The sequence below is a fragment of the Nothobranchius furzeri genome, chromosome 1 (genome assembly GCF_043380555.1).
Source record: "Nothobranchius furzeri strain GRZ-AD chromosome 1, NfurGRZ-RIMD1, whole genome shotgun sequence".
NCBI lineage: Eukaryota > Metazoa > Chordata > Actinopteri > Cyprinodontiformes > Nothobranchiidae > Nothobranchius > Nothobranchius furzeri.
Genome location: NC_091741.1, coordinates 86,872,937 through 86,893,251, shown reverse-complemented (window position 1 = coordinate 86,893,251; position 20,315 = coordinate 86,872,937). Strand labels below are relative to the sequence as shown.

The window sequence follows — 20,315 nt, the reverse complement described above, 5'->3', positions numbered from 1 at the left end:
TCATAAAAATATGAATTATCAATAAGAAGAAGGAGAAGAAGAAGATATATTTTCTATAGCGCCTCTCAAGATAAAAATCACGAGACGCTTCACAAAAAACTAAAAATGTAAAAATATAAAAAAGAATTTAGAAAAGGGTTCAAAATATATTTAAAATGAGCACAAAATTGACAATTGCGATAAAAAAAGGTTAAGAAAGAGAGAGTGAATAGGAAAGAGGGAAATCAGTGGATCCTGAGGAAGGTGGAATAGGTGGGAAGAGCAGAATAAAGAGAGAGTGGTGAAGAAGGTCATACAAACGCCAGCTTGAACAAGTGAGTCTTCAGCTGCTTTTTAAAGGAGACCACTGAGTCCACTGATCTCAGGCTCAGGGGGAAAGAGGTCCAGAGTCTGGGGGCCACAGCAGCAAGTGATCTGTCACCTTTGGTCTTTAGCCTGGTGTGCTGCACAACCAGTAGGCTTTGATCACTGGACCTCAGGGACCTGCTGGAGGTGTAGGGACTAAGAAGATCACCAATGTAAGATGGTGCTTGTCCATGTAAGGCCCTATAGACCAGAACCAGGATCTTGAAATGAACAATGTTACTGAGCCTTTGATATTTGATTGATGATGAAACTAGGTACATTAGATAATGCCAGGGAAACAAAACTTTATAATTATTTGACACAGAGACAAAATATAGTTTATAAAAATATATTTATTATTATATTTCTATTATCAATGGTGATGATGAAAGGCAAATGATAATAAATGGTAATTGAAAGTGATACTAAATGAGACAATGAATGAACTCTGTAAGTTTTAGGAGCTTCACTAAGTATCTCAGAAAGGTGTGATGTGTGGGTTTATGAAATATATTTGGCTGTTTGTTTGATGTAATTTAACAAGTTATCAAATTAATATCAACACTCCGACACCACTGAATAGCCTATATGCACCAGGATAGTGGAAGTTCTTGGAGATCCGGTCTGCAAGCAAAACAATCTCGCAGAGCGAGTGACTGGACATCTGAGGTACTGTATCTGATGGTCGTAGGGCTACCTCAGAAAACGCACAACTGATCAAAAGATACTTCCCAGGTAGCTTCTGGTCGACGGTTTCACGTTGATATGTTAGTGGTGGATTGAGCAAATAATAATTGGTTGATTCATAAAGGATGGTCTTTTAAGCCACTATAATTATTCCACTGAAAAATCTGGTTGATTCCCCATTGGATGGTCATTTAGCATGATCTTTGGGCTTTGGCTGAACTCGGAGCTCTGGCAAAACTGGGAAATATAGGAAGTGATTTAACTTTTAGGAAGTGTTTTTTTTATAAATGTGGACCAACCAGATCTGAGAAATTTGTGTAGGCGTTTACCAAGACCCTCGGACATCACAACATTTATGTTAATTCATTAATTATTTTTACATTACTTTAGATAGAACATTCATTGTAGATAACATAGAATATTTCTGTAAACAACGTGTAGATTGAAGGAAATAATTTTATGAAACTAAGGATCACTTTATTAAAAGGTTAAAAGTCTAGACTCCTGCGGGAGACTTTTGAGGTGCACCTCCTTGTAAACATGAGAGATTGTTTGGACTAAGTTTCCGGATGGTGCCACTAGAGAAGTTAAGATTGGAATTGTTTTGGTACATGGAAGAACACAACATTCCTATAAGAGGCTGCTGGACATTTGACCGTGTTGACCTCTGACATTGCTGTGGACAAAAAACCTTGTTGGACTTTTCCAACGCTACAAAGAGGTACTTAAGTCTTTTATTTAGAAAATATGCTACATCCGTAGGGGTGAGTATGTCACGTTGTTTGTTGTTCAACTGCACACAAAGACAGTTTGAAAGACAACCGTAGATCCGCACCATGACTGAGATCTGTTTATGAGTTGTAGCCAGACTATATATTAATTATGTAGGATGGCTTGCCAAGCTACCAAAGCTCATGACGATAGGTAAGAATTTGAATTAAGATCTACCAGCAAATTAAGAGCTTTGCTTTGCGGCTTAGCTCCCTGTTCACCTCAAAGGACGACTGCAGTGTCAGCATCACTGCAGATGCTGGCTCTATCGGTCCGTCAATCTCCCACTCAGTCTTTATTCTCTCATGAACAAAACCTTCAGATACCTTGAGAATTCCTCTACTCCTGTCCCGCAACTCAGAGATGGCAAATTACCCTTTTTCAGTTGAGAATCGTGGCCTCAGATTTGTAGCTGCCAATCCTCCTCCCAACTGCTTCACACTTGGCAGCTAGCTTCCCCAACCAGATCTGAAGGTCATAGTTTAATGGAGCTACGAGGACCACATCATCTGCAAAAATCATTGATGAAATACTCCTGCCACCAAACTCTGCCACCTCCATTTGGCAGCTACACCTAGAAAATCTGCCCTAAATGTAAGAGAACCGGTAACGACAAGCAGCCCTGGTGGGGTACAGCCCACACAGCTCTGGCTTCATCTAGCACAGTCGGACCAGACTCACGTTCTCTTGCTGCAAAGACTCAATGGCGCTTGATATAGGGCCATCGGCAGATACTCCTACAGCGTGCACCTGTGGACGAGGACATAAGCCTTCTCGAGAACAACAAATTACATTCCATCCCTCTTGCAGCACCCCAACGAGGGTAAAGTGTTGGTGCACTGTTTTGCAGCAAACTATGGACCAGACCTTCCTCTCCAGTAACTTGGAGTAGACTTTCCAAGGAGGCTGAGTATAGTGGTCCCTCTATAGCTGAAAAACATCCTCTGGTCCTCTTTCTGAATAACAGGGAAAGTCACGTTCACTCAAATAAATTAGAATTCAAACGTTTATTCACTAAATAAAAATCAGATATTATGTAATTGAAAACAGCAATAATGTGCATGCAAGGGAGCAGCAGTTTTGTCTTACATGATGTGGCGATTAAGTGCACGAGTAGTTACTGGCTTCCAGATAAGGTCTCTCATTTTACATTTTTATTAAGAAAACATCGATCTTTGATACCATTCACACTATTTCTTCCTTTGTACTCCACCTCTCCCTTCTATCTTCACCACCCTCATTACCCTTGTCATCTAACAAGGAGACAGTGACAACGAGGGCCTGTGTCCTTAGACATGTAGAAAAGCTCTGCTATTGACTGGCATGATGAGCTGCTCTTTCCTTGTTCCTTTCCCACAATCCCCATAATTCCTCTGTCTTAGCTGCCAACACGACACACTCAACGAGACCACAGGGGCAGTAGATGGGGGCCTGCTGTCTCCACTTATTATGTCAGCGCACAGAGAGGGCTTTGCCTCCGCTTACTGATGCACACATAAATGCATACGTAAGGGAACACGCTGCAGACCATCAAAATGTGAATGGACCTCAACATGGCCACACACAATCATTTACATCACCTCCCACACGTGCGCTTAACTACAGTGGAACCTTTTCTTGGTTGCACCACAGGACTGGTTTAAGAAAGCATTTTGTCGTCTCCAAAGGTCACACAGATGCATCTTTTGCTGGCTATTGCTGGCAGAAGAACAAACTGTCACATTTGTAAAAGGCTGCATACAAACTGTGGATTATCTCTCTTTCTCTGACTCCTTGCTGACATTTCAATGGGTGACCAAGGAGGAAAAGGATGTTTCCTCTCTCCTCTTGAGACTTCCACATTGCTTTTCTTGTGTAATGGCCTCCCATGTTGTCAAAGGAAACACACCAGCACGGTAGCTACACATGTCTTTATGCATAACTGTGCTTATTGATTTATTACTGACAAGAAATGTGTTACTGAAAATGTGTAAAGGCAAACAAATAGGCTTATATTTAAAAAAGCGCGCACACACAAGACCTGATACATTGTTTGTTCCCCACACTTATCTCCAGCTATCAACCCCGCCACTGAATAGGAATTTGCTGATGGCATCCTGCTTCCTCTGTACACTGTACAGTAGTGGAGTCAATAAAAGACTGGAGGTGGCAGGAGGCGCATTCTGATTTTATCTGTTTATGTTCGTGTGCCTCATCAGGAAGCGGTGAAGGAGAACCACAAGAAGAGGGAGATGGAGGAGAAGATCAAGAGAGCCAAGTTGGCGAAGGAGAAAGCAGAGCGCGAGAAGCAGGAGCGCCAGCAGAAGAAGAAGCAGCTGATTGACATGAACAAAGGTACGCCACTCTATTCTGCCACAGAGACAGAGATGGGGAGGCAGATGGGGCGTTCAGGGGACAAGAGCGCAAGAGGGTGGAAAAAGACGCTTTCATGGAATTGTGCTTCACGCACATTTGAACTCCAAGGCAGATCTTAATGTAGAGGAACGGAGGAAGTCATATTTTTTTTAAATGTGAGGGAATCTTATATTTAAAGTGCTTCCATCTATGATTCGGTGCTTTCAAACACAAGAGGGGTTATGCTGGAAATGGTATTTTTTTATTTACCGAACTCTGTTGACAGAAACATCTTCTCCCCTTGCTGCATCCGGAGATCTCTAAATTCAACACATCATATTTACTGTTGTAAACTGTAAAATAGACAAAAAACAAATAAACAGTTTGTTTACAGGTACAGAAACTGAAAATATGGGTTACACTTAAAGCTAGGAAACTAAGATCTTATTGACAAGTGAAGACCACGCTGTAGATGGCAGTTTCACCCCGATCCAAGTGTTTCTATTAGTTTTTCATTAGTTACGTGGATGCAACATGAGAAAACCAACGGTCCCACAGTGTTTGCTGGCAGCGTGTTAAATTTATTGTTGTGAACCGCCAGAATGACTCCAATGCCCTGCAGCAAAGCCAGTAAGTCAGGTATTGATCAGTGTAAGTTGCAGTTGTTCACACATGGAAAAATTAGTGTGACAGAGCCCGATGCCTGTGTCTGGTTACGCCAGTGACATTGAGAAGGAATTTCAAGCCTGGAAGGGCTTTGCGAGCAGTCAGCTTGGGTCTTTTGTCCATTATCTATTCATATTTTCTGACAAACACACTGGGATTTCCACACCAGCTTCTAAATGTCAGTGTCAGCCAAGGACCTCTCCATAGCTCAGCCACATTGGGAAATGTGACAAGACAGTCTTCAGTGCACCACAACCTCTCCAAGATAATTGATGCATGCTGCAGTTTCTCTTCGTTTTTGATGCCTATGCAGAGTCCTCTCTAAAAGCTCTTCTTTTAATGATCCAACATGGCTGAGCTGAAGGAGGCTGCTTACCCCGTTCTCTCATTCAGCCTAACCAGATGGAAAAGTAGTATGATATTAAATATTTCTGCCAGAGCAGATTCTGATCTTGGTTTCCGAATGCCATAATATGACATTGGACATGAATAAAACATTAGGATGACATGGGCAGCGTTGCCTGCAGCCTTGCAGATAGTGGGGATTGTCCTCCGCACCAACACCTGGACTGTCAAAATGACAGTGACCTTGGAAGTGTTTTTCTAATCCAAGCTGTAGAAAGCCCATGCAGCTTTACCCCCGGTTAATGTTCTTACCTGTGGTTCTTTTTTTTTTATTATTAAACCTTGAATAGTTTGTGTTTGTTTTCAAACTTGTAAGGTAATCAGATGAAGGACAAACAAATGCAGAGCTCTGTTAATGGGTGTTGTGAAAGGGAACCTGAACCTGAGCCAGAAGCAGATTGGAGGTTAAAGCAGCCTGGTGGGTTGTGCTCGTGTTTTCTCTCGGTTTCTTTTTAAGCCGTCTGGTTGGAAAACATATAGTAGAAAATTCAGTGTTTTCTTGTTGTGCTTCTTTCTTCTCTGCGCCTCCACTCCTCTCTATTTGACAGCCTTGGCTTGAGAGTCTTGGCTCTTGTCTCCCAGCCTGCTATAAAATTCTACATGTGCTTCACATATTTGAAGAGTTGCTTATTTGAGGTGATTTTTCGTATCAATATTTCATGCAGAGCATCGGTCTTGTTTTCTGCAAAGGTTGAGGTAAAATACAGTAGTGTGCAACACAAAAAGGCTCGTTTAATTCCTCTCAACATTAATTAATCATGCCCAAACATTTTCTGCATTAATTTTGAATTTCAAAGGTTGAAAGGCTAAATAAAACATTTAAACAGATAGTTTGATACACCTGCTCTTATCAGACGGATAAAAATATATTTTTTAGAGCATATCGGTATTTGTTTTGATTGCAGATGCATTTGTTGAGCAGATGGAGTAAACATATGTCTATTGCATTATGAGAATTATTTACAGGTCACCGTCTTATCTATTTTAGGGATTTACTAATTTTATTGCCTAAAAGACGGCTGGATGGATCACAGTATTTTGTTTAATGCAATTTCGCGAGTCTATTTTTGAGAAGAGATAGATTTGATGTCATTTCACAAATTGCAACCTAATCCTCTTCACTTGTGAATGATTAACAATGAAATGCATATTTAATGAGAGTTTAATTCATTTAGTTTTTGCCAGGGTGGCACCAGGATGGGGGGTGGGAGGCAGACAAATGCTTTCAGGAAAAGAATTACAGAGGTGGAGAATAAAGGAATGCAATTCTTCACTTTATGAAATTTGATGTACGGTGTGCACACTTTTTCACTGCTCTTGTCTAATAGAGGAAACCAATAAACTGCATTCTTTTCTTAATGAAGTGCTGGAAATCTCAATATGGTAAATTTTATTTGAAATCATTACCCAGCCACTCCATTTGTTTTCATTTGCTCTAAGTGGATTATGCATATTCTCTTGAACTGACCAGATGTTCCGCATTCACAAAACCACTTTATATCGCTGGAATTAACTGTTGAACATTGTAAAATAAAGCCAAGCAAACTCTTTTGTCTGGCACACGGTAAGATGTTTCAACACAGCAGAGGGTATTTTTACTGCAGGAAACGAAAGGATGTCAGAAGCAGAGTGGAGAGTGTGTAAAAAGCTGGAGCGTGGTGGAATGTTTGAACTTTTTTTTTTTGTCTCCAAGGCATTTGGGAAGAGTAGCAGACCCCTCGGGTCGCCTGCGTGGCTGAAATCACCGGGGTCAGTGCCCCCGTCTGGGGCACGTGTCTGAACCTACATGTCAACAGTGTAGCCGAGTCAAATTCACTAAGCTTTGAACTGAGCCGGAAAGCACATATGCTTCTTTTAAAACCAATCTAGCCTGGCACGTAGAAAGATACATAAGAGAAGAACACGTCCAGAAAATAACAGCGAGTTTTATCTCACCCAGGTTAGACAGAAAAACTAAAGCTCGTATAAAAATTCACAGTTAGAACACCAAGTATTTTATTTGTTAGCTGTGTTTTACCAGTAAAGCTAGATTCATTGTAGACTTGTTTTATGAGTTTTTCCTTTAAAAAAAAGAAATCATGTGATAAGATGCCAGCCCTTCTGTTGTTATCTTTAAGAGTTTTACTAAAAAAAAAAAGCACTGCTTCATATTAATAATTTTATTTTTAACTCAAATGTTGATGGCATAATTTTTCACCAAGTGAATTGGAGCCCACCCTGCTGCTTTAATCCACTGCAACAGCTTGCAGACACAAGCAGAATGCATATCCATACATCGAGTTACTTTCATAGCACGCTTTGTGTTAAATGGGTTTCGGCATGGCAAGTGTGTTGCAATGTAGCTATTGAACACGCATTACAATCATCTTTTATGTAGTTATCTTTGTTCACACAACATCTGGTGACTGTATTTACACCGCAGAATATACCTTATGTTTAAAAACCACTAAGCCATGAGATGAATGAATCTGAAGCGTTTGCAGCCACAACTGTTTGCAACTTTTTCTAAAAACTCAAACGTAGAACACAAGGATTGCTATTTGTTTGTCATCTCAAATGTAATCAAATATATTATTTTAACATAAATCATGTTGGTGCTTCTCCTAGTAATCCTTCTTAAAACGTTTCAGCGAGTCCCGTTAAAATAAGGTCTCGGTGTCTCTACGATTCTCTGCTCTGAGAGCAGTTGGCATGTTGACAATGATGGGCCTGCAGCTTCTATTTATGCATCCTTCTTGTCAACCTTTCACTCGTTGAGGATCAAATGATGTATGTTTACATAAATAGAAGTGGGCTCCTCTTGGAGAAGCACATATTTTCTAAATATGAGAAAAATAAGTCAGCGAGGTTAGTTAGGTTAGGCCTTGATAGCAGACTGCAAGGTTTGCATTGCTTATGTTTTTTGTGCAAGTCGGTAAGGTCCGCATGCCCCAGTTCTGCAGACACGGTGTTTTTAATTAGTGTTAATGATAGATATCAATAAGGATGTCAAATATGTACATTTTAAAATGAACGGTTATCATTTTACTCGTGTTTTCTGCCAACGATGTCTGCAACTTTTATTTTGGAGGGAGGATTTTCTAAATTTATGTTTCTATTAGTGAGCGAAGCTAATCTAAGTTGACATATTTCTGCGCAGCCGGTTGACTGTGTGTGGAATGCAGAGCGCTGTCAGGACCGACAGGAGTGGAGCGGCAGATTGATGGCTGCGTGTGACACTGACAGCTGCCAGTAGGCCGGCGCATACCTGCGTCGCGGCCATGCCAGCTAGGTGATCACAGACAAGCGCTGACATGCTGCGGTGGGGCGCACAGGTCGGCTCTCCAGGTTTGCATAGTGTCTCCAGAGCACAGCAGACGTGGGAAATAATAGAAGCGGTGGAAGATAGCTTTAGCGACAGGAAGGTCAGAGACACAAGCAGATAAAAGAAATGTTTCTCAGAGAGATTCTTGCTGCAGCTTAGCTTGGAAAATGAAGCGGATATTAGAGCTGAAGCTGACCTTCATGTTTGATGTGGAACATAACAAACAAGGACAGACCTTTCAACAACGTAGCTATGATATATGGTACAATGCTTCTCAAATTGTTGCCTGTTTATTGTCTCAGGTGTAATTTCTGTTTCCTGGCGTTGATGTGGTCCACGCCTGTGTGTGTACCTCATTTGATGAGTTACAAAGAAACTAAAATATACTCACCACATCTGCATAAGGATGTCTCTGCAGCAGAACGCACACGTTTGAGCCAATTGCTTTTTCTTTGCCCTTGCTGCTGAGCTGCCCTAGTCTTTATTCCAAATAGCACACGACAGGCTTGGCAATTGCTTCCTATAGATCGGCGAACTTCATAATTACCCTAAAAGACGAGAACAAGGGAGCCAGGATTATCTGCTGTCATACACCCAATCTAATAAATTACAGCATATTAGGTTTCGCTGTATCTCAAGACAGAATCAGTCTCTGCCCCAAGGTTCTGACGGCTCAGAGCTCCTAGACAACTGCATCTCAGCTTAGTCCCATAAGAGTAGGCAGCAGCAACTGAGACATGTTGAAAATGAGACTTATTCGTAAATAACTGCCTGCTTTTAGGTTTTCTGAAAAATATTTTTTGCAAAAAGCATAAAAATGGCTAAATTCAATCCTTCTTCACAACACAACGTATCTATTCCCAGCAAATAATTGTCAACATAATTTAAAGACACTTTCGTAAAAAAACATATTAGTTAGCAAAGGTTTCTGCTTAACTCTAGGAAGTGAGACAGGTTTCAGAAGCCTGCTCTTGTCATCCTTTTCCATAGTTCTTCGGTTTCACACAATATATTCATGGTTCCTTGTTCCTTTCTCCCTCTCTCATCACTTTCTTGGGTATTATTTTCTGCCTTGGTGAAATCAGCACAGACACAGTTTGAATCTCATTAATTTCTGGGTGGTTCAAGTGTCTGATTATATCCCCTCCCAGATCTGGACCTCACCAGTCACTTTACAGTCAATCAAACCTAATTAGCCTCACTACAAAGACCATCAAATCCCATTGTCAAACCCATTTAGCTTCCCCAGACAGCGCCGCCTTACACTGATGCAAACAGCCCATGTGGGGTTTAGTTCAGATGTTATCATGATCTGTATTCCAAACGGTGTATCTGCTATCCAAGCATTCCACTTTTTTAAACAGAGAATCTGTGTGGAGCAGGATGGATGGAGCCTAGGATGTTTCTTTTTCCTTTAATCAGCTCAGCATGTGGCATCCCTGAGATCTGTTTAGCTTTTTTAAAACTCTAATTTATACGAGGAAGCCTGATGTAAACAGCCACATGAGCTAAATCTATTCTAGAGAAAGTTTTTCTAACTTTTCAGACAGTTGTGGGTCAACAGAGCCCCATCTTTCCTTCTGTGGCTACATCCTTAACATATTAGCGTGATGCCGAACACGAATCACCGAAATAGCATTTGACACTGTTGTAGTTAATGATTAAGGCTGTGTGCCCTGTTTCTCCCTTGTAATAAAAGCCATTTAGTGGTTTGCATGTGAAAGCATTTTAATGCAAAGCAGCAGCAGGAAGGATGCGGATTACATTAAAGCAATTAAAGGTGTAGGATTATGCAACTCCCTGTGGTAGCATTAGGAAAAACGCAGCAGCGGATAGCAGGGCACAGGAAAACATCAATCTCTCTCATGGATCCAACCTTAAGTCATTACAATGTCAGTCACAATTTAACACACACACACACACACTGCAACAGATGCCAGTGAGGGGAAAAAGGTACATAAATGATTAGAAAACATCTTACAGTAGCTCAATACTTGACTTAAGGGCGTAGACTTCGACACTGTCAGCGAGCAGCGACTGTAAAACTATTGGATGAACTCCACACAGTCCTGCTAGAAGCTGAACATGCCACTTCTGTTTCTTTTTAATGATGCTTTCTATCTTGTCCTTGGCAAGAAGATAGAGCTAGATCATTTTGCAGAGTGTTTGGATAAAAGTGACCACCATGGAAGTGTAGGCCGTGCTTGGTCAGTGAAAATGAATATAGGTCAGGGTCTACCTGCTGCTAATTTTAGCCATACCTTGTTTGTGTGAAGGGGGTGGGGTATAATAGTGGTCCCCTTGGCTGTGAGGACAGCGCCCTGCGACCCTCCTGGCACCCTGACATGGTTGACCCCATGTGGCTTGAGAAAAGTGTGTCAACTTAACATCTGTCAGTGTGAGGTTGGAGCTCTCCCTGGTGTGTCGGTGCTGGTACTGGGCAAACGAGCCAAGAGCAGCGGATAGATGGTGATAGCAGCACGTTAACTGCAGAGACCCAAAGGCGGTAGAAATAAATGACAGCGGAGAAAAGGGATGTAGTGACGGCTATGTTGCAAGTGTCTCTCTTACCCCCCGCCTCTTTGCATCTTCCTTCCCTCCCTACTGTTTCTCACTAGGGGCCTGGCAGCATCCATCCAGATGGAGGTTTATTTTTGTTTTTGTTTGTTTATTTATTCATGCATCCAGCTATTCGGGGCATCACTGGGGCTTTTGCTCCACCACAGAATGCAAATCGCCGCCGCGGCTAATCCACTTTCATCTCTCCCTCGTCGGCATCCAACTTGGCTGCACGATTCTTCCAGTTCTGCCCCAGTCGGGCCATGTCACTGTTTTTGTATGTGGGATCAGGTCCGCAGTGACCAACCAAGCCCGGGCGCATCTCTCTACTTCAAGCATGCAAAACGGGACACACCTTTCACCTTCCACTGACCCTTGCCAAGTTCGTGACTCTCCACATCTTCCTTACTTTTTTCCTCTTTTTTTTCCCACTGACCCTGGCGCCAAACAAGGAATAAAGTAGTACCCACACTGCCATTCATCCTCGAATTGAGTGCTGTGGGAGCATCTGTAATTGAGTTAGGAAAGACATGAGTGGGTTTTCTCATCAGGTTTGCCATTTTTATTTGCCTCCTTACCCTTCCATCTCCACCCGTCATCCTTTATCTGAAGCGAACCAGTATCGGTGCACTCACACTCGCGCGTCCTCCTACAAATTACAGACTGGAGCCTCACTGAAAAGTTTCTCAGGTCATCGTGTCAAAGCTTTTGCCAGGATCTGGAGGTTGGACAGCAGGGAGATGGTAAAAAAGAAAAGAGTGGAAAAACAAGAGAAAGATATTTCTAACAGGTGCACGACTGCTGTTGTTTGGGAACTCGTGTTCTTGTGTGCTCTCTGTGGCGGTAATGGTGTCCGTCTGCCCAGGTCCTACGAGCTGCTGGGACAGCAGGGAATGAGGGTGAGTGGAGGATGCCTCTGCTCAAAGCCAGACGGGTAGTGAGCAGAAGACAGAGCAGGGGTGTTGAGTAATGCAGCTGGTTGTGTATATCTAGGTGGCTGAGGCTGAATTCAGGTGTGACAATAACGCAGGACCAGGTGCGTGCAAGTGGGAGCAGAGCTAGGCACTGAGATTAAAAGAAAGTGAAGTCACTGCCTCTCCACCTGGCCATAAAGCAACAAGCCTTCCTTCCACTGACGCCTTGGTTTCACGGCTAATGGTCCAGGTTAATTGCACAGGTGACTGTCTGCGGGGGAACAGATGGGCTCAAATGTGTTCAAACACAATCTGCAGCTAGCAGAGAGGTATTCTTCTCCTCTGCAACCCCTGTTTTCCTTCTCATCTTCTCTACTGGAGTCATGGAGGGTGACTGAGGGTGAGGTTATGCTCCCACTGTGTTACTCACTCACAGTGGCTTTAATTTATCAAGCACGAGGCCTGTAAGCTTTCATTAGCTCTCATTACAGAGCAAATTAGACTCTAGAATTTGCTTGTGGATAGTAGGGGGTAATCTCTCCTATGCCTGCTCTTGATTTGGATCTGGAGGGCCAATTTTGTGATTACATAGAGAAAATTGTGTACAGCTGTGATTGTTCAAACATGAAAAACAGCATGTTAATGCACTACATCTTTGAAACTAGCCATGATAATGCTAGTTTTACTCAAATCACATAGGATGTCACAGATGTCTGTTAAGATTAGAAACCCATATGTGGTTGACAGGAGCTTTTTAGAATTCTAACAATTATTTGTTGTCCTCCCTCGTGAGTCACGGAGGCTGCATGTGAGCCATCAGAAATTGAGTTCTCAATCGATGAACTGTGTTTTTTCTCCCCAGAACAACAAGCAGGAGATGACAGATAGCAAATTGAATTCATGAAGAGGTTTTGTTGACACTGGTGTGTAATTATAGGAATGCCACGTCTTTGGTGTTTGAAAAGAGGACCCAACATTTTCTTGCACTTGGAAGATCGAGTGAAGAGCTTCTTCCTGTTTTTCAGAGTTGCTCCTCTGTTTGCATTTAGTACCTCTAATTTAAAGGTGTGGAGCACTCATTTGATTAATGCAGTGGTCTCTAGTAGAAACGAATGCCTTGTAAGTCATACTCGAGGTGTAAAAGAGCACTTGTGCACCATTTGTAGGAACTAGAAGAACATGACATCTGAGATTCAGACAGCAGGTTTTGGAGTCTTGTTTCCTGGTATTGAGACATCTCGCCTCGGATTGGATAACAACAACACAACTCTACCACTGATGTGCAACGTGGATGTTTTATCTCCACAAATAACACAAGCCTGAAGGAGTGCTGCCGTGTTGTGGAGTTGCTAATGCTAATGGTTAGCTTCTACGAGCTGAGCCGATCTCTGCTGTTTTCTGGACATTAAACCAACAACAGCCTCCCCGTCACGAGTCAAGATGGGTGGTTGCAGTGAGAGTGTGACGTAGATCTGTCAGGCTTTTCTAATCCTAGAGTTTCACCGTCTATTTTCTATCAGAAGTTAATGCAGCAGATAGGTGTAGGTGACTATTTTTATATTCAGCCTGCATCAAAAACTCTGAGTAACTTATTATAATCAGAAATAATGATTGATTTTTTTTCTTTTCAGTGTTCCAGACCTTTAAAAGAAATTTTTAAAAAGTATTTCACAACCTTTTTCCTGTCTTGCTTTTTTGAAGACTTAGGTCCTGTCCACACGTAGCCGGGGATCTGCTAAAACGTAGATATTTTTCTACGTTTTGGCCTGCCATCCACACGAAAACAGAGTTTTTTCACACGAAAACGGATCTTTTTAAAAACTCCGGCCAAAGTGAAGATCTGCGTTTTCTCCGTTTTGGGTGTCTGCGTGTGGACAGACAAAACCGGAGTTTTAAGGTCCGCAACGTCACTTTCCGCGACAAAAAAATGCTGACATCACGTGTGCGACCTGTGTTTACACTAGCCGGCAGCATGGATGCCCTCAGAGCTGCGCTCGCTTTATCAATTGTCCAAGCGCTTTTTGCTTGTTTGTTTTTGCAAGAGGAATTACTGCTCCTTGCGGAAGACCACAGACGAAGGACGAGGTTAAGAACGGGGGAAGTACTGCCGCCTACAGGTCTGGCATGTCCTTAACAACGTATGTATCCGGGTACGTGTGGACAGTTTTTTTTTTAAACGAGGTGGTGTTGATGCAAGTTTTTGGAGGGGCGGATATTCGTTTAAAAAAAACCAGCTACGTGTGGACTAGGCCTTAATATGGAGGTTTTAGTGACACATTGTTTCTATGAACAACATGGCTGTAAATCTTTGTGTTTTTTCGGGGGTGGAGTGTGTGTGTGTGTGTGTGGGGGGGGGGGGGGGGGGGCTGCCACAAGCATAGGTCAGACCATTGGCATTAACTGAAGTTTGCTCTCACTCAATTCCACCAGCTGTCAATCCAGTCCTCTCATCTCTTCTGTTTGTCAAAAATAACTAAATATCAGCCCAAAATCTGCACCAAACATTTAGATGTAGTATTCTTTTCAACACAAGGGCCATTATTGCTTTAAAATGTCTTTCCCTAACTAAAGACACGTTTATAAATAATTAAAGGTTGCAGAACTCGGGCTGCAGGGATGCAGGAAGATAGTTTACGACCCACTCCACCTGCAGAAACTCTTCACTTTACTCCCCCGCTGCCCTATCTGTGGTGTCTGCCCCCCTCCCCGCATTCCTTCTCCTCTTGCCTCATTTTTCCTTTACAGTTTTCCTCCCTGATGGTGACACTTAAAGTGGCTGTGCTTATTCTTTTCATATCCCTCCCTCCTCTCCCTTTGCTTATGTCAACATTTGACCTAGTGCTCAGCTCCTGGGATTGGTGAATGGTACATCATAGCTGCTTTTTTTACTGTCTGGATTTTTTTTCTTCATCTAAACGAAAAACTAATCTGATGTGTGAAGTTTTAATGGCAGTCCAGTTGGGGGTACACTGCTCTTGTTATAGTTCCTAATTAGAAAATGTGATAGTACTGCTTGTAAATATGTTTGTAAAATCAGCAAATCCTCAAGGGGTGGCTCCTAGGTCAAGGTACAACCAGAAAACCCAAAAGTAGGTGGCTTAGAGGTTTAAAGTGATGTTGTGAATTTTCCCTGGCGGTAAGGGGCAGTACATGCCTAAATCATTGCAAGCAAGCAGTATGTTTGTGTTCGAGTAAAGCCTAGTTTATGCTCCTGCGCCAGCTCCACGAGGGAGAGACGCACACATACTGACAGAGCTGTCTTTCTCTCTGGCTTCTCCGTCTCCTGGGGAGTGTTGCAAAGTAATTCCCTGCCAGGACAACAGAGGGTGCTGTTCTGGGGTATCCTGTCAAGTGTCTGGTCCAAGATAGTGCATTTGTTATTGTGTTTTTTATATTTCAGAGACTTTTCAACAGGGATGAATTTGTCCCTCATTCTCCTCCACCTCTTCACATGCTCACCACCTCTAAACTCACGTTTCCCGTCATTTCCTTCCATGAAAAAAAGCCGCTTTTTTCAATCTGCTCAGTGTCTGTCATTAGATATCTTCAGCTCTCTTTATGTGTTTGAGGGCGCAATAGCAGCGCTGTTTACGAAAGCAGCATCCTGAATAATCACAAGCTTACATTCTCCGTCTCGTTCGACGGATGTTTAGAAAAATGAGCTGGACTTTGCCCGTCCTTGCAAGCCTACTGGAGAGCCCTTGCAAGGACGGATATGAGTGTTGCATGTCTCCACACAGAAGCATAAACTAGGCTTCAGACCTTACCAACAGGTGGCCATTAGGGTCGAAATTCCCTAGGAGCAAAACCTCCAGCAAAATGACAAGCACATCAGACTCCCTTTCTTCACTGACAATGAGGGAAGAGGTTTGTAAAACAACGTTTATGAATGGCGAAAGTTTTGCAAATGTTTGTCACAAATCAGTAAATGCGTTTTGCTCACACGGGCTCCTACATGGCATCACCCAAAGAATTAGACCTGCTCTCGTGTATTTTAGACTCAATTTTTATGGTTATTTGTTACAAAGCCACCAATATTTTTCTACAACCGGGCATCATTTCATTCATTTTCAACATTTCGATAGATTTTTTATAGAGATTAAAGGGGACAAAGAATGCAGTTTATGAGCAATCTAAAACTCTGCGTTGAATCTCTAAGAAGCATAAGAAATGTACTTTTGGCTTTCATCTGTCCCAGGAGCCCTGATTCAGGCTATTCCAAACCCCCCTAAATCAGCCTTGCTGTGAAAAGAGCTGTTTGCCCCTCCCAATTGGCCAGGACTTGAATATGCTAATGAGCTGCTTGCTGATTGGCTGGTTTAAACCAGAAGGCCTCAGACACTGGACACTGCAGACTGGAGGAGGAAGGGCTCCACATTGTGACGTTTTGATAAAGCCGGGCGTACACTGTGCGACTTTTTCACTCGTAGCACTCAGCTTCAACTCAAACTGTACAACTTCCTCGCAGGGCAGATCTCACGAGTCGTGTGCTCACACTGCATGACCCAGATCTCGGATGCGACCTGACTGCTCACACTGTATGTCTGGTAGCAACACGTCGGCCCTAAAAATATGCTAAAAATAGCAGTTTTTACTCAACACGTCAGACTTTTTGTCTTGTTTTGCCTGTTGTCCTTCGGGAGTGCTGCAGGAGGACACACAGTGATTTATGGGGGTTGGATTAGGAAAACAAAATAAAAAAAGTAAATCTGTGTTTTGTGATCAGTTTAATTTGACATGAACACGACAAACACGCTTTCTTGACAATCTTTGTGAGTAAAAAAAACGTGTAGAAACAAAAACGAACAACGTGTGTTATTAGGGAAATAGCGAGCGAGCGGCGTTGATGCAGGATTGTGCATGCGCCGTGAGCGGTTCTGATACATTTTGGGTCGCAGCTGCTCGCAGCGCCGCTTCAACAGTGCGATACCCTCACGAGGGACGAGCGAAATATTAAACACGCCAGAAGTCCGTGCGACCTCACGACTGCTGATCGGCAGCTGGTCACGTGGTGTTAATCGCCTCTCGTAACCCCCTGTACACTACACGACTGCTCGGCGCAAAACTCGCCCCGATCTCGTGGATTCTCGCACGACTGGAAAATCGGCTCAAAAAAGTGAAAAAGTCGCACAGTGTACGCCCGGCTTAAGAGGTTTCTCAGAAAAGAAGTTTTTCTCTGGCATTTTTAAACTTTCTAATTTACATCAAAAGTAGGTCACACATGGCTTAGACTTTTTGGCATGCTACTTTTGACCACTCATTGCTGTCTTTATTCACAAACAACAAGAAAATGTTGGTTTAGATTATTTGCCTCTTTTAGTGGTAAAAACAACACATTGTCACTTTAAGAAGGTTAATGGTGTACGCACAGTCTGTCTAGGATGGAACTTTCTTTAAAGACTTTAATTCTTCCCTTAAAGATTTTAATAGTTTAAGATTCCACCTAACTGTGCAAAAGCCGCAACCATGTTGCACACTTCCACAAGCTTTAAAAAGATCATTAAAGCACCCTGAGGCTGCTGGTTGAGGGTGTCCACCAAGGTGTTTCATCACTGGAAGGCTTTGTCAATGTCTTGGGTCTTAGCACATCTTAACCCATTTAAAAAGCAATTTCCTGTGAGCTGAGGGGATCTTCCCTCTTGAGAAAGATCTCTGAGAATAAAAGGTTAGCTTTTTCTGTAATTCCCCATCATGCTGTGTACCACGTCTGCTAATGAGAAGCAGAGGAATATTTGGCTTAGGTTTACCAGCTAAAACAAAAGACAAGAGAATCACAAGAACAGAAAAGACATGTCTTCTAAAGAGAGCGATGTTAGAATAATTACAAAAGTTTGCTTTGTGGATTACTAGATAAAGTGCAGTCAAATAATGGCCTTTTTTTTAAATAAATGTTTACCATGCCCATTTAGATTAGTTTCAAAACATCTGTTTTGTGAATACGTTCCATCTGAAGACTCATTTATGCACGTTTCTGGCTTTGGTTTAAGCTTTGGACATCTTGGGACACTAATTGAGGTCTTTGACGAACCTGGGGAGTTTGCTTCCAATTTTAGCCATTTTGGATCTTTTTGTCGGCAGGCCTCCCCCTGAACCCCAGCCTGCCAGGGCTCCCAAGTCCTGGCCATTACAAATGATGAATTGTGCTAGAGTTAAGCTGGAACTAGGACAAAGTGATCAAAGTGTCAGGTGCCCCCTGTGATGTTCTAGTCTACATGAAGAAGGGGGTGAAGAAAGAGCTGTCAGAAAGTTTCCTGTAGCATAGTTGTTGCTGACAAATGTTGATCTTTCACTAACATGTTCTGCCTTCCATCCGACTCCTACTCTGCCGCTGCTAGCCTACATACAGCCAGGAGTGGCTAAAGATCCTGGGAGTTGATACAGTTGTAGTAGAGCAAGTTGTTCACCAAATTGTTCTTCAAGTTCACAGGAGACGAAACCCATGCTCTTGTTTTGGAACCAACAAGCCATCTATCTGAGGTGTAGTGCAATTTAAGATAAGCACTACTTTGCTCGGCTTTGGTTTTGTTCAGATAAAGCTGGTCTAATTAAGCGTGATTTAATCGGAATTGCTTTTAAGCACAGCACACAGCTTCTTTGATTTCAAAGTAGCCCTTGGGAAGGACTTGAGTAAGAAAGAATGAGATAGAGAGTAAATTTAGTGAGTGTGTTTTAAGAGTTGCTTTTTAAAAATTTGCATAAGACATGTTTCTATTCTTGGTGGTACTGTTTCTTTTTACACGTGTGAGTGAGTTGCGGGAGGAGAAAGGAACAACATGTAGTGATGACTTCCTGTGGTAAAGGCAAAATATGTGCCATTTCATTTAAACAATCAAGTGCTGTTCCTTCTCAAGGTGTTTGATTTAGAGAATCAATTTGCCTGACTGATTTCATGTTGAGCACACACACAGGTAAACCAGGATGGATCACCCCAGTGCTGGGGACAGTCAACCGCTTATTTCTGACAGTTTCCCTTCAGCTGTAAACACGTTGCAGAAACAAGACGGTAAACAATGGAGAAGAGTTAGTTTACACACATATATATGAATTGATTGCCAAGTCTCCGGTTTCACAATAACTCATTCTAATGATCCTGGTTTGAAATAATGTCTGTTCTAGACCAAAATGATGAAAAGGTTGGCCCTCTAGCTCATTAGTATTAGGTCGTAAAGACAGATGACCCAGATATGAGCGCTATGCTTATTTCTGAACTGCGCTACACGCACACAGCTAGTCATGCTGTTGGCCTTACAGCACTTTAATCGTCTTGCACTGACTGCCTTCATTTCTCTGGTTTCATGGATCCACAGGACAGATGGAATGGTAGACGAGGGGAGTGTTTTTTCGGAGGCTGGTCCCAGTGTCATTGACTGAACAATGATAGAGCACCCGAGTATTGAACGGCTCCACACTAAATCTTTGTAAAGAGCACTTAGCTCCCCCTGTGTTAGCCACAGAAAGAATATCTGTCAATGACCATCACTGGATGCTTTTATCCTGAGGCTCCTCTCAGCTAAACTCTAACCGAAGCTAAGTGTGTTTTACCCTGCTCCAGCTTTTTACCAAAAGAAAAATGACTGACATGAGTGACAGGCCTCTCCGTCGACTCTCACGCAGCTGCAAGAACTGGTTAAAGCTTACACAAAGTCTAAACACTTCCTTCATCACCAAAGACCAAACCTTTAATAATTCACTAAAGTGTCTTTATTTATAATTGTAAAAATCCTGTCGTCATATACTTTATGTTGTTATTGTACGTTTTGTCCTACAAACGCATTTATTTCTTGTTTCTGTTCTCTTGCAGAGGGAGATGAAACTGGTGTGATGGATAGCCTAATGGAGGCCCTACAGTCTGGAGCAGCTTTCCGGGATCGCCGAAAACGGACACCGCGCAATGGTAGGCCAAGAAAACCGTCTCCTAATGTGTCCGTGCAGAAATGTTATTCTCCTCTTTCTGTTAACCAAGTTTATTTTCAAAGGAAATGCTTTATGTACAACAGTTTGCTTCCTACTAACATGAAAAAGTAATTTCACCCTTGTGTGTTCTTGCAAAAATTGTTGCATCTTGCTCCACTTGAACTTCTTTCAAGGATGTATAAACAAGCACAGCTTCAGTGTAGGAACAAGCTGCACAGAAACGATCACGAGTATCCTGGTGAAGGGCAAATGAAATATTTGATCCCTTTCCCATTTATAAAGCGCCCAGCAATAGGACCTCGGCTGATTTAGTGTAATCCTGGTGTTAATGTATTCCATTCTGCCGTGATGAATAGGCCATGCCCTGGGGAGTAGTACCTTGCAGAAAAGTAAGGGTCAATGATATGCAAGTCAGA

The 20,315-nt window shown here is 42.4% G+C and overlaps 1 protein-coding gene across 5 annotated transcripts in view; it reads left to right on the top strand.

The window, feature by feature from the left end:
* diaph2 (diaphanous-related formin 2) overlaps positions 1–20,315 on the top strand; it is a 562,944-nt gene that overhangs the window by 480,938 nt on the left and 61,691 nt on the right. For all 5 annotated transcript variants that reach the window (XM_054740030.2, XM_054740029.2, XM_054740031.2 and 2 more), the window contains 2 exons: positions 4,002–4,137; positions 19,787–19,879. In XM_054740030.2, the coding sequence (XP_054596005.2) occupies positions 4,002–4,137; positions 19,787–19,879 (229 nt within the window). The remainder of the gene's footprint in view (positions 1–4,001; positions 4,138–19,786; positions 19,880–20,315) is intronic.